Source organism: Orcinus orca, chromosome 3, assembly GCF_937001465.1.
Source record: "Orcinus orca chromosome 3, mOrcOrc1.1, whole genome shotgun sequence".
NCBI lineage: Eukaryota > Metazoa > Chordata > Mammalia > Artiodactyla > Delphinidae > Orcinus > Orcinus orca.
Genome location: NC_064561.1, coordinates 444,824 through 458,501, shown reverse-complemented (window position 1 = coordinate 458,501; position 13,678 = coordinate 444,824). Strand labels below are relative to the sequence as shown.

Below are 13,678 nucleotides of genomic sequence, written 5' to 3'. Positions count from 1 at the left end.
CTACGTCCTGTAGAGTTAGCACATCTGTGGAGCAGCTGGTCATCATGGGCCAGAGCCGCAGACCAAACATCCCGGCCCCCAGATCCCCCGCCCAAGCACCCCCCCCAGAGGCACCATCTCCCAAGTTGTATCACCTTGATTTTTTTCATATTTATCTACATGAGGCCACACACTGTGTGCTTTCTTGGGTCTTGTAATAGTTCCTCCTCCTTTTTCTTTTTTTATTTTATCCCCTCTTGCTCTTTATACGTTAAAGCAATCGGGTTGTTTGTCCTGTACAATTTCCACCAGGCTGGATCTGGGGGTTGCATCCCTGTGGTGTCTCTTATCGTGGTCCTAGTTCCCCATTTTTCTTTTTTTAAATTTACTTATTTATTTATTTAGTTTTGGCTGCGTTGGGTCTTTGTTGCTGCACGCGGGCTTTCTCTACTTGCGGCGAGCGGGGCGCTACTCTTAGTTGCGGCGCGCGTGCTTCTCACTGCGGTGGCTTCTCTTGTTGTGGAGCACAGGCTATAGGCGCACGGGCTTCAGTAGTTGTGGCACACAGGCTCAGTAGTTGTGGCACACGGGCTTAGTTGCTCCACGGCATGTGGGATCTTCCCGGTCCAGGGCTCGAACCCATGTCCTCTGCATTGGCAGGCGGATTCTTAGCCACCGCGCCACCTGGGAAGTCCTTCCCCCCCCCCCCCCCCCCACACACACACTTTTCTTGTAGAATGAAGGGTGGATTCTAGATTCTAGAGCAGGTTTAATTCTCTGTTCTTAACTCTCGGGTCAAAAACCAGGTCTGTCATCAAAGGGCCCCCCCACCCCCGTCTCATCGGTCTGTCCCTTCTCCTCCACCTCTATTCTGCTCCTCCCCCCTTCACCTAGTACCCTGCTCTAGCCATTCTGGATGCCCCAGGGCCTTTGCACTGACTGTTCCCTCTGCCTGGCATACCCCTCCCACTTTTGCAGGCTGCCAGTCCTCTTTCCAAAGGTCTCCACTTCCCTAGCCCAGGGCGGGGAGGTCCTGTTCGATCACTGCTGGATCCGGAAAGCACAGCCCCCACCCCAAGGACTGTGAGCAGTTGCTAAATGAATAAACTCTAAAAGTCAGAAGGAGGTGGGGTTAGCTTTGTTCTATTTTTAGAGAAGAGTAGATTGAGGCACCCAGCCAGGACTCCAGAGGCTGCACTTTACAGAGGACAGGGAGGGGTCTGGTGGAAGGAAAGCCCTGTTGGTGCCGGGTGGGGGTAGCATGGGTCATTTCATCTGTCCAAGCCTCTGAAAAGGACGTCCGCTTCCTTCCTCCTTCCCCAGGACTCAATTTCGCCATCTGTCCCCCTAGGGCTGGGTGCCGTGCCCACAGCCCCGCCTGGGCGCAGGACAGGCGCGGTCTTCTGCCCCGGTTTCCCCGGGGCTGGGTGCCGCCCCCTCAGTGTCCCCGTCCGTGCCTCGGGGTTGGGTGTCCCCGGCCCGCAGCTCGGGCTCGGCCGGGACGTGGCCGCGACTCCACCAGGCGCGTCCAGCCTCCAGGCTCCGCCCCGCCCCGCCTCCGGCCTCCCGTCACTTCCTGCCCGGCCCAGAGAAGGCCCTGCCGGGCGGCGGCGACAACAGCAGCGGCGTGCAAGCTATGGTGGCGCTGGAGAACCCGGAGGGCGGCCCGGAGGAGGCGGCGGCGGCGGCGGGGGTCGCCCCGGGCGGGCGGCGGACGCTGTGAGCGCGGCCGGCGGGCGGGCGCGGCGCGCTTCCGGGCTCCGGGGTCCCCTCCTCTTACCCCCTCCCGGGCTGCAGCCCCCGGCCCGCCCCGCCCCCTTTCCTGGGGGGTACCCCACTCGGGTGGAGCGGGGTGGTGGTGGGCTTTGTTGTCAGTGGGTGTTTCCCGGGGAAACCCCATCCCCGTACTTCCGGGCCTTTGCCGGGGCGCAGGGGGCACCCCCGTGTCCGCGTGTGCAGACCCCCGGCGCCCGAGCTTCGGGGGTCCCGGGCGCCGCGTCGGGTGAGGCGGTGCCGCTGCGCGCGGTGTACCCGGAATCCGCGCTGGTGGTGTTCTGGGTATTTACCCACTTGCGGCTGTTCCTGTCCCCCAGCTGGGGATTTACCCCCCAGCCAGTCCTGTGTATCCGGCGGGGTTGTGAGCCCCCCACTTCCCGGTGGACGCGCTCTTTGTTTTTCTCCGGGTAAATACCCAAATGAATGGGGGGCTTACAGACCCGGGCCAACACGAGCCTGTGTGTCCTGGGACGTGGACTGGAGGCAGGTGGGCGGCCCCATATGGGTATGCCCCCCTCCCCCAGGTTCGCAGGTCTCTTTCTAACCCGAGTGTTGGTGCAGAAACCCAGGTGGTCCACCCTGGCTGCTGGGGTTTCATTTCTGCTTCTTCGTGTGCCCTTCCTAGTGGCCCCGGGCGGGCTGTTACCCCTTCGGTGCCTCGGTTTCCCCATCTGTAAAATGAAATAACAGCGGTCCTCTATTTAAGGGGCTGGGGTCAGTGACCCTGCACTTGGAGGTGCCCAGCAAAGCGGAGGGTCCATTCTTTAATAATTATCTTAAATAGTTCACTATTGTAGGTGTTTTGTTATTTTAAAATAATTTTCTCATTTTGGTATTTTGTGATTGCTTTATTATTATTTGTTATTACTTTATTGTTATTATTACCCAGAAGCTGTACTGGTCTCTACAGATGTGGTTATTTAAGGGGCCTTAACCCACTCGAAGTGGGTATTTACCTGCCAGGTGGGTCCCTCCAACCTGCCCCCATCCCCCCTCACCTCCATTCCCGGGGCGGGAGAGGGGGGCTGCTGCTCCTTCTGTCTGCCCATCCCAGCCTGAGTCACCTCCGCTCTGAGCCCTCCTTGGTTTCCTGCTAGAGAAAGTAAGTTCCTCTTTGGCCTGTTCCTGGGGGAGGGGCAGGTGCCAGAGAGAGGGTGTGTTTGCCTAGGGGAGTGGGTGTTAAAGGCCCCATCTCAAAACCCTCAGGGAGAATTGGGGGAGGCAAAGGAACCTGTCCTCCCCAAACCCAACCTGACTTAGCAGCTGTTTCCACTGTCAGGCCTGTCCACCCCTGTTGGACGCTGGCCCCTGCCATGGTGCAGACATTTCCCAAGGCCTGCTGGGTCCAGGAAGCCTCACATGCCCCATCTGGGTGGTCAGTTTCCCCATCTGTAAAGTGGTCTCTTTGGGTGGCTGGGGAAGCAGATGAACTGGCCCTTGGGTGAGTGTGTAAACAGAAGTTCGGGTATTCATTCAACAAACAGCTATTGAGCACGTGCTGTGGGCCAGGTGCTGGGGACACAGGAGCAGCCAAGAGGGACCTTGTCCTTATCGTGCGAGTTAGTGAAGGAGGTGAGAATTCAGGAGTAAACAAGTATGAGGACGGGCTGGTTTCTGATGCCAACCGGTGAAGCCGGAAACGGGGCTGATTGGGCTAGTTGGGGGGTGGGGCAGTTTCTCCCAGGAGGTAACTTTTGAGCTGGGACCAGAAGGAGCCAGAGAAAGGGTTCTTCAGGCAGGAGGCTGAGCACATGCAAAGGCCCTGAGGCGGGCTGTTGCAGGTCAGCTTGCGATGCAGTAAAAGGGCCCTGTGCCTGGAGCAGGGGCAATGAGGCGGAGAGAGATGGGTGTTGATGTTCTGATGTGGATGTATATTATATAAAGTTTATGCTGTCCTCCACCCCTCCTCCCCAGCATTTATTACAAATCTGCTGCCCACTCCGCCTGCCCACTCTGTGGCCCCAGGCTCCTGCTGGAATCTCCTGGAATCAGAGAGGGTAGTGAGGCCCCAGGAGGCTGTGGGACCAGGCAGCAGACCTGCAATGCCAGGCCGGGGAGAGGCTGGGCCTTGTCCTGAGGGTGCTGGGGAGCCACAGGTGATGGTGGAGCAGGTCAGGGAGCAGCTGGATCTTTAGTCCAGTGGGCTGTGGTCTGAGGGGTCCAGCGAGACCTGAGTTTGAGCCCCTCTGACCACTGTGGCCCCAGAGGGAAGCAGGAGGCTGAATGGTTCAGGGGAGTGGTCCTGTTCAGACCAGGTTCGAATCCTGGTTCCGCCCGGGTCCCAAGGTGACAGGGAGCCCCATTTCTTGGAGCCCCATGTCCTGAGGGCCCGAGCTCTCTCACTGAGTCCCACCCTGCTCTGAGGTTCCCCGACAGCTCCCCCCGGATGTGGTCCTGTTATCTGCCCCGCCAGGCCACCGTCCTGGCCTCCGTCCATCTGCAGGGTGGAGACACAGGCCCTGGAGCCACAGCGAGGCCGCAGCTGAATCTGGAGCTTGGGGTGGGGGTGCCTGGGCCTCAGGAAGATTGCGTCCAGCCTCAGAATTGTGGGCTCTGTACTGACTTGAGTTGCCCTGCCCTGTCCCAGCTGCCCTCTTTGCAGCTGTGGGGTCTCGGGATAATGACTTTGCTCCTCGGTTTGCAAATCTGTATAACGGGCATCAGAACAATAGTACTTGCCTCCTGGGGTGATGGTGAAGGCAATCGCTTAACCAGGCTGTGATCAATGGTGTGGCCCACGGGGTGAGCTCCCAGTCACAGGAGGAAACCAAACAGGTGGCAGCTTGGGGAAAGGTGTGTGTCCTGGTTCCTCTTGGCTCTGAGTGCCCCCTCCCAGACCAGCAGGGGCCATCGCTATCCCCACTTTGCAGAGAAAGAGCTGAGGCTCCAGGTCACACAGTGGAGCATCCGTCGTAGCTGGGATTCAAACTCAGGGCTGAGCTTCCAGGCTCTACCCCTGCCTGCGTGTCTCCTAGTCTCCTATTTTTTTTTTTTTTTCCTTTGGCTGCACTACGCGGCTTGTGGGATCTTCTTTCCCCGACCAGGGATTGAACCCTGGCCCCGGCAGTGAAAACGCCGAATTCTAACCACCGGTTGTGTGTCTCCTATTGTGCCTGCATGAGTTTACCCATCAGATAATTTTTCATAGATTTTTGCCTGAAGTGTCATCCGTGGAGCCTGCCCCACCCCAACCTAAGACAGGGCTGAGTCTCGTCAGCCTATTTGCTTCGTGATCAAGATGTAACAGCCTTTCTGGCCAGGGCAAAAAACTTAAGGCTGGGGACTCTTTACATATGTATAGACCTTGGTGAGTGTGGGCTTCAATCCTAACTTCTTTGAGGCACCTTGTCCCACTGTCCTAGGGCTTCATGGCATTTTCTAGCGCCTGTTTGTGGGGCAGGGGTCATGCTTCTCTGTTTAATTTGTGTCTTAGGAACTTTGAACACTAGGAAAGTTTGAGTGGAATTCTGGACTCTGGGTTCTACTCAGTCTTGGAATCGTGAGATTTTGCTGGAGACCTGATTGGGCAGTTATTTTTTTGAGCATCTACTGTATGCCAGGCAGGGCTACAGTGGACACCAAACTCTGCCCGCATGGAGATCACGGTGGGTGGTGGGCAGGGTGGTGGTAGAACGTGTGGCCATCAGGAGAACAGAGCAGTGAGGGGGCGGGTCCCCCTGAGGAGGTTTGAGCAGAGGCCAAAAGGAGATGGGAGTGAGCCATTCGGAGCCTGGGGTGTGGGCACCGGGCGGGGGCACAGCTGGTGCAGAGGCCCAGAGGCCGGGCTGCCTGGCGGGTTGGAGCGGAGGCACAGGGGGAGGAGGAGGGGGAATCCTGGCACCCTAGACCCTCTTAGGCTGAGTCCACCACCGGCTCCCCAGCGTGAGGGTTTCTGAGCCGGGTGGGACCCTCCTCTCAGCCTGTGGTCAGGGGCTGACCAGGAAGGAGGCCCTGCAGCTTCTTGCCCGGAAGTTTCCATTCAATATCCCCCCCTCCCTCCCGCGTGGCCGTCTGCTGCCTGGCCCTCGGGTCCCCAGCGGGAGGCCCGCTAATCCGTCTCCAGGATTAGTGCTCCGGGCGGGGGTGGGGGGAACCACTCTGTCCACCTCCCCCACCCAGCAAGGGGGCCCCTGGGGCGTGAGTCAGGTGGGCCGGGGCATCACCTTAGCGCCTGGGGGCCGTTTTCTGGGTTATCTTCTGTTGGAAGCGTGGGGTTGGGGGTGAGGGGACGCTGCATCAAATGAAGTCTCGGGAATCTCCCAGAGGAGGGAGACTCGGCCTCACCGGCTCGCAGCTCAGACCTGGAAGCCTGGGGGCGTGGGCAGCAGCTCTCTTGGCCTCCCACCCAATGTGTGGCTCCCCTTCTCTGACCCTCGGTTTACTAACCTGTCCTCAACGGTCCCTGCTTCCCGGGTGATGTGACGATGAGACACAGTGACATTTTAAGGGCTGCACATGTGATAGGGGGTGAGCTTCCCATTGTGGAGGGAAACCAAGCAGGGGATGGCTGTGAGAGAGTGGCGATGGTAGGGTTGTGCCTGGGCGTCCTGGTCTGTCTTGGCCCTGAGGACTGCCCCCTCACACCTGGCCCACAGGCCCCTTCCGGGCTGCCTGCCCGCTCTAGCCAGCTCCCAGGTGAAGAGGCTCTCGGCCTCCAAGCGGAAGCAACACTTCATCAACCAGGCTGTGCGGAACTCAGACCTCGTGCCCAAGGCCAAGGGACGGAAGAGCCTCCAGCGCCTGGAGAACAGTGAGCAAGGGTCGATGGGCGCCTCCTGGGGGCTCCTAGGCCTCAGACAGCAATGGTCTGCATGTTCTGTTATCTGAGCCTGGCCCTGAGCTGGATGAGAGGGAGCTCTGGGCATTGGAGCTGGGGCTTTAAAGGGGGTGTAGGAGTTCAACAAGCCAAGCCAGGACTAGGTAGGAGGAGTTCTGGAGGCTGGATCGTTCCTGTGCCTTCTGGGAAAGACAGCTGGAGCGTGGAGGAGGGGAGGCTGGTGAGAGTAAAGGCCCTAAATATAGAGGTGTGGGGGAGGAAACATGGTCCTCTGGACCCCGTGGAGCCTGGCGGGGGGTGGGTGGCGGGGGGGGCCTGAATGCAACCCCCAGCCCAGAGACCGTCTGTTTCCATCTAGCCCAGTACCTCCTGACCCTGCTGGAGACAGACGGAGGCACACCTGGCCTGGAGGATGGGGACCTGGCGCCCCCCGCAGCACCCAGCATCTTTGCAGAGGCCTGCAGCAACGAGACCTATGTCGAGGTGGGGCCCAGTATCCTGCCCTGGGTTCCCCCGCCCACCACCAGGCACTGCCTATGCTGGACCCTGTGCCAGGAGCACCCATCCCCTCCCTGGTCCCCTGATGAATACCCTGGGTCTCCCTCCAGTGACCTGAAACCCACCCACCCCAGAACCTTCCAGCACCCGTGGTTCATCTGCTTATCACACTTGGAATTACTGATGGGATTGGGGGTGTGTTTGGTTCATTTCGATTCCCTGCCCCACACAGGTGGGTCCGCAAGTGCCCCACGAACTCCTGGCCGGCCCGGTGGTCACATGTGTGCACAAGGAGTATTTCTGTGCACTTGTGGCCCCCCCAATGTGCATTAGCCAAATGGGGAAACTGAGGCTCGGGGGCTTGCAGTCATTAGTAAGGGCCTGCTGCCTCTCTTCCAGGTCTGGAACGACTTCATGAACCGCTCTGGGGAGGAGCAGGAGCGGGTTCTCCGCTACCTGGAGAACGAGGGCAGGAGCAAGGCGCGGAGGAGGGGCCGCGGGGAAGACAGGCGGAGAGGTGGGCCTGGGTCGGGGGTGGGGAGGGCGGGGCCAGGGCAGGTGGGGAGGAGCCTGGCGTGTGGGCGGGGCCTGCGGCTCACTCCCACCTCTGCCCCACTGCGTGGACTCTTGCAGAGGACCCGGCCTACACGCCCCGCGAGTGCTTCCAGCGTATCAGCCGGCGTCTACGAGCCGTTCTCAAGCGGAGCCGTATTCCCATGGTGAGTACCAAGCCTGGCCTTGGCCTTGTCTCTTTCCACTTGCTTGGTCTCTTTTGAAGGCCCTTTTTCTCAGCTTCTCAATCAGGGGCGGGGTGAGGGGAGACCAGTAACCCAGTGAACGTGGTGTGATGGAGCAGACAGGGCAGGATATAGACTAGTGAGATCCGAGTGCAGGACCCAGGGCTGGGCAAGGGTTCTCCTTGAGGGTGGGAAGGGCAGGGGCAATGAAGGTGGGTTTTGAAGGATGTGTAGGAGTTCACCAGGCCAAAGACTCAGAGATTCAAAGGTTTGGATGTGTCTTGAGTGCCTGGTATCCTTGGAAACGGTTAAGTAGCCTCATGTAGTGAATCAGAGGCCACATTTGAACCCAGGGCTTTGGGCTCCAGAGGCTGTCATGGATGTGGGGGGCCTGGACATCTTGGCTAGGGTGCCACAGTCGGCCTGACCCCTGGGCCTGCCTCTCCTGCAGGAAATGCTGGAGACCTGGGAGGAGCGGCTGCTGAGGTTCTTCTCTGTGTCCCCCCAGGCCGTGTACACGGCCATGCTGGACAACAGGTGACTGGGTGGGTGGGGGTGGGCGCCGTGAGCTACCCCGGTGTCTGGCTCTGGCCACTCAGCATCCATTCCCTGCAGCTTTGAGAGGCTCCTGCTTCATGCCATCTGCCAGTACATGGACCTCATCTCAGCCAGTAAGTGCCTGGCAGCCCCTGGGACCCCAGTTGGCTGATTCAGTCTGGGGGAAACCAAGGCTGGGCTTCCCCGGGGTCTGCTTAGCCGGTGGCAGGCTTTGGAAGAGGAGGGACAGCGTGAACACAGGGGGCAGTGCGATGCTGCCTTGATTCATCAGAAGCGCCTGTACCTCTGGCCCCACGATGGACGATGCTGTGCACACAGACTCGCCTCCACCTGCATCTTCGGGGCTGGGGAGAGAGGGGCCTGTGTGGGGCTGATGAAGCTGGGCCTCCAGGGACCCCAGTGTCTGCAGAGTTCGCATTTAGCTGTAGCCCCCCTCCACTGTGCCACACATGTGACTTCTGGCAAGTCCCTTCTCCAGCCTGTGTGCCCCTTTCACGATGGGAGTGATCTTGGGACACAGCCCCCCCCCCCCCATGGAGGGTCCTCGCAGACCCTTGCTGGCCCTCGGCATCCCATCGGGTCCTCTGTCTCCACGCCCGACTCTGCCTCCTGCCTGGAGTTGCTGAGGAGACAGTTTCCATGGCAACCCCAGGATGGTTCCTCTCAGGCTGCCTGGGAGGGAGATGCAGCCCCCACGCTTGCTTTTGTTCCCACTGACTTAGGATGGAGGGGCTGGACTGGGGGTGCCTCTCTGCGGGTGTGGAGCCGTGGCCTGAACATAGGAGGTGGGGCCTGGCAAGATGGGGAGCAGGGGAGAGGGAGCCGCCGGGCCAGAGGCTGGGAGGTGGGCCCAGCTTGGGTTGTGTATAGCTATGGTTCAGGCTTTGGGGTGGCGGGAGGTGGGTGAAGGGAAGTTGGTGGAGCCTGGGCCACCAGGGGCCTAGGTGATTCCCTCTGAGGGCAGGGATGGAGGTGGGAGACCGAGGGTCAGGGCGGGACCCTCGTTCAGTCCCCTTGGCCTCGGGCCAGTGTGTCTCGGTGGTGCGTGCATCTCTGTGCACGTAGGACACGGGATAAATAACGGGAGAGGAAGGAACAGCTCGAGCTGCTCTCAGCGCCTGGCCTGGGACCTGGGGGGTCGGGTCAGCCCAGCTCGTGGGGACCTGGGGCAGGACATACCGAGCGCTGGGCTCCTGTGTGCCACAACCCTCGCCTTCCTCCCTGTCTTGCCTGTCCCCCGGCAGGTGATGACCTGGAGGGCAAGCGGCAGATGAAGGTCAGCAATCGGCACCTGGACTTCCTGCCGCCGGGGCTGCTCCTGTCTGCGTACCTGGAGCAGCGCAGCTGATGGCGGCCCTGCCCCCGGCCCCGCCTCCCCAGTGCCAAGACCTCCCGTAACATCACTGAAATATCTTTATTATTTTTGGAATTTTCCCTTGGAAACGTGCTCTTCCCCTTGGGGTGGCTCCCGCACCGCACCCCTTCCCCGCCCAGCTTTCCGGGTTAAAGCTGGTGGCTGGGCTGCCCCGCGCGAGCACAATTCACCCTACTCCCGCCCCGGGGCCTGGACTCGGGAGGAGATGCCTGGCCTGGTCACTTCCCTGTCCCTTCCTGGGTCAGCGTTTTTGGCCCCGTGTGAAGCTTAAGCGAGGAGGGAGAGGCTGGGTTTTTATCATTTTTAATGAATTTGGCGTGATTTGTTGTAGATTTTTAAATTTCCCTTTTGCGAAGAAAAACCAAAAACTTGCCCCAAGTGATAAATTGGGGGGCTTCATTCCAGTCCCTGCTTGACCCTCTCCCAGTTTTTGGCTTGGGTGGAGGGTCTCTGGGGCCCTGCCCCTCGCCCTGGGAGCATTACGTTTGGTGTGTGTGTGTGTGTGCGCGTGCGCGTGTGCATGTGTGTGCCCCGCAGCCCAGGATGGAAGCTGCGTCTTAAAAGCTGGTGTCACCCTCTTTTTGGAATGTGTGTTGCCCTCGCCACTTGCCTTTGGTGGCTGTTAGGGCCCCGTCTGCTCTGCACACCCCCCTTCCTTCCTACTGAGGATCTGGGACTTCCAGCCAGAAGCCTCCACTCTCAGACTGTCCTGTTCCTCCCTCCATGTCCCCTTGCCCCTGCCCCCAGCCTGGCTCTGGGGTGTCCTCGTGCTGGTCACCCTGGCCTGGCACAGGAAGCAGGGCTGGAGACTGCACCCCTGCCCTGCACCCCCGTGTGTGTGGCTAGTCGTGCTTTGGGAAAGGTGGAGCGTTCAATAAATTTCTGGTGCTCTGGTCTGCTGCTGTGGGGTTTTCCTTTGGGGCAGGGCTGGGGGCACGACAGGCACTCACGATGCCCTCGTGTCCTGGTCATTGAGGGATGCAGGCCTCAGGGGATGAAGCTTGGTTCTGAGTGACAACCCCCGTGGAGGCAGGTGTGTGGGGAGACTCTGCTAGGAGTGGCCCGGCTCTTGGCTCTGCTGCCCTGGCTGGTCCCCTCCCAGGTGCCCAGGCTCAAACCCCAGCTCTGCCACCTTCCAGCTGTGTGACCTCCAGAAAGGTCACTTGTGGGACTTCCCTGGCGGTGGTCCAGTGGTTAAGACTGCACTTCCACGGCAGGACTGCGGGTTTGATCCCTGGTTGGGGAAATAAGATCCCACGTGCCCCGTGGCATGGCCAAAAAAAAAAGTCACTTGTGTGAGCTTCCTGAGTGGCTGAACAAAATACACCACGCTGCAGCTTAAAACCACAGGAATTTATTGTCGCCTGGTTCTGGAGGCCAGAAATGCAAGATCAAGGTGTGGCAAGGCCATACTCCCTCTAGAGGCTCCAGGGAGTGTCCTCCCTGCCTCTTACAGCTTCTAGGGGCTCCGGCCTCCTCTGGCTTGTGGCTGCATCCTTCCAGCCTCTGTCTCCATCTTCACGTGGCCTCCTTCCTGTGTCTTCCTTCTGTGTGTGTCTGGAAACGGCTGTGCATCCTGCAGGATCCCCCAGCCTGGATTATCTGCTGTTCTCTTGTGATCACGCTGAGGGAAGTTCCCTTCTCACCCGGCCACATCAGGGGTCCCTGCTGCCCACAGGGCTCCTCACTACTGACCTCACCCCTGATCTCCTCCACCTCCCTGAAGGCGGAGTATCTATGTTGATTACTGGAAATTCTACCGGGGAGATTTGTCTCTATTCCCCTGTGTATTTGTTTATTTAACCATTTATATCAGTACGGACGCCTGGGCATTTACTTTCTAGTTTGGGTTATAATCCAATATTCCTTAATTTTATTCGTCAGGTTGTTCCAGATTCGGCTGCTGGGAGCCCTGTCAGTGGCTCCTGTGTGTCACTGAGGCACTCCCATAGTTGCTGGGTTTTATTTATTTATTTGAGCACCCTCCTTACTTTCTGCCGCTACAAGACGCAGAGGGCTCCTCTGCATATTCTTGCTTCGTCCTAGAACCAGCCCTTTCGCCAAGGAGCCTGGTTCCTTTCCCTGGGGCACCGTTTTAAAAACCAAGATCTGGGCGCTGGGTGTGCTGTCTTCCATTTTAACAGGCATTTTAAAAGTTCTACACATAGATGCTAAATAATGGAAATCCCAAGGGCTTGTACGGAGGACACAAGGAGATACTTGAGTAACCCGCTTCGAGGCTCTCACCTGTGAAGGGGACCAAATTTCCGGCGCCCAGAGAACGGGCTGGGGCTCCGGGCACGGATGTCGGGTCTCTAGGGGAGTTCACAGCCTGCCTCCAGAACTATTAACGCGAACTCCGTCCTGTCCTGGCCCCTGGCTGGTGCGTGGGTTTTTTCCCCCACCCCGCTACTCCAGCCGGGCCCCCAGACAGCCCGGCCCCCCAAACCTTTGCCCAGGCGGTGCCGGTCACCCGGTGCACGCTTCTCTGCAATCCTAGGTCTTTCTGGAAAAGACCTTTCAAACTGGGGAGAGTCCAACAGCAATAGAACCAATTTTTGGAAAACGAATTGCGGATGGGGTTTGAATCCAGAGGGACCCTCAAAGTGTTAAGGAACCTCGCTTATAGAACCCAGTTATAACACCGCGGATACCAGAAAAGAAAAGGCAAAATATGGAACGCTTCACGAATTTGCGTGTCATCCTTGCGCAGGGGCCATGCTAATCTTCTCTGTATCGTTCCAATTTTAGTATATGTGCTGCCGAAGCGAGCACAGTAGTACAGTTGATCCCAGAACTATTTAGAGGGCATAGACTACGCTCTTTTGCACTAAGGGCGAACTCCATTAAAAACCGGTTCAGCCATTCGTCCCTTCTTTTATGATATTTGTGCAACAATACCTTAACCAAATGGGGTCATTCACTGAAATTGAGAAAGTGGTTTTTGTTCCACCAAATATGACTCAGGTGGCTGCTGGGAATCCATGGTCGCATGCAAATTATACTGGAAGAGGGGCGGAGCCGGAGCCGCTGCCGTCCCAGAAGTCTCTGGGAAGCGGCTGCGCTGCGCGGGCGAATCTTTGCTCCTGGGAAGATGGCGGCGGCGGAGCCGGGGCATTAGGGCAAGTGCAGGCTGCGGCCACCCGCTCGGCTGGACGCACAGGCCGGCCCGGTGAGTACGGGGTTGGGGGCTCGGGCGGTCGGCCGGCCTCCGGACGGCGCCGCGGCAGCGGGGAGCGCCGGCCGGGGAAGGCGGTAACTAGCGGGCCCGGGGCGGGGCCTGTGGGGTCAGAGGGCGGGCCTGGAGAGCAAAGGGTGCTGGGTACGCGGCCTGAGTGCGCTGGGCGGGGTCTGGGGGTCGTGGCGGAAACTTGGGGGGACCTGAGGCGCCCCGGGGGTCGGGGCATCCGGAGCAGGGGGAAATCGGGGCGGGACCTGGAACGATCGGGGGAGGGGCCTAAGGTTATACCTCCCCGCGGAGGGCCTGAGGTGCGTTGGGTGGGGGGGCTTGGGGGCGCGACCTGAAGGGCCAGGTGTATGGAGGCGAGGCCTATGGGGTGGTTTGGGAGACCCTGAGATGAAAACAGAGTTTGGGCCGGGCCTGGGGACACAAGGGGCAACTTGGGAGTGGAGTGTGGAAAGCAAATACTGTAGGGGGCGGGGCCGGAGGACTTTGGGGGCAGAGCTTAAAGACTGTTGAAGGGGCTTGTGGGCGAGGCCTCGGTGTTCCCGGGCAGGGCTTGAAGAAGCCTGGGGCCTGGGGGTCGTGATTGAGGAAGACGGGGCCGATCGTACTCCCAGTCTCACTGCGCTTTAGTAAAGGTGAAAAGAAATAAGCTTAATCGATGCCCGGCGCATGGAGCGCGCTGAGGAAACGTTCACCGTTCCCGTTGTTAGTTATCTGTGGAAGCCCTGCACCAAGCTGCTGCCGGGCCCCCTCCCTGCCTCTGTCAAAGGCAGCCCCACCGGTGCTCTTGG

General features: G+C 59.4%; 2 protein-coding genes and 1 non-coding gene across 6 annotated transcripts in view; 2 read left to right on the top strand and 1 right to left on the bottom strand.

Annotated features, from left to right (window-relative positions):
- Window positions 1-1,543: 1,543 nt before the first annotated feature.
- R3HDM4 (R3H domain containing 4) lies at window positions 1,544-10,597 on the top strand. Of its 4 annotated transcripts, none has more exons than XM_004285881.4 (8): window positions 1,544-1,698; window positions 6,351-6,505; window positions 6,891-7,015; window positions 7,430-7,547; window positions 7,664-7,749; window positions 8,219-8,304; window positions 8,383-8,438; window positions 9,570-10,597. In XM_004285881.4, the coding sequence occupies exons 1-8, from the start codon at window positions 1,616-1,618 to the stop codon at window positions 9,671-9,673; spliced, it is 813 nt and encodes a 270-aa protein (XP_004285929.1). In that variant the 5' UTR covers window positions 1,544-1,615; the 3' UTR covers window positions 9,674-10,597. The 4 variants fall into 4 exon arrangements, with proteins under 4 accessions (XP_004285929.1, XP_033272696.1, XP_033272697.1 ...); XM_033416805.2 differs by having other exon boundaries at window positions 6,870-7,015; XM_033416806.2 differs by lacking the exon at window positions 1,544-1,698 and adding an exon at window positions 2,725-5,062 and having other exon boundaries at window positions 6,870-7,015.
- A 139-nt stretch (window positions 10,598-10,736) lies between these two features.
- The window catches only part of MED16 (mediator complex subunit 16), a 63,641-nt gene continuing 60,699 nt past the window's right edge, over window positions 10,737-13,678 (top strand). The window contains 1 exon segment of the mRNA XM_049707296.1: window positions 10,737-12,872. The gene's annotated coding sequence lies outside the window, so the exon portion shown is untranslated.
- On the bottom strand, window positions 12,369-12,475 carry LOC117198832 (U6 spliceosomal RNA). Its single transcript, XR_004480087.1, has one exon. It is a non-coding gene; the product is annotated as a U6 spliceosomal RNA (small nuclear RNA).

Bases quoted from the DNA above. Each gene is read 5' to 3' on its own strand.
- R3HDM4 (XM_033416805.2), top strand. From the start codon at position 1,616: ATGGTGGCGCTGGAGAACCCGGAGGGCGGCCCGGAGGAGGCGGCGGCG. The intron at 7,016-7,429 runs GTGGGGCCCAGT...CCTCTCTTCCAG, and splicing joins GCAACGAGACCTATGTCGAG to GTCTGGAACGACTTCATGAA. The intron at 7,750-8,218 runs GTGAGTACCAAG...CCTCTCCTGCAG, and splicing joins AGCGGAGCCGTATTCCCATG to GAAATGCTGGAGACCTGGGA.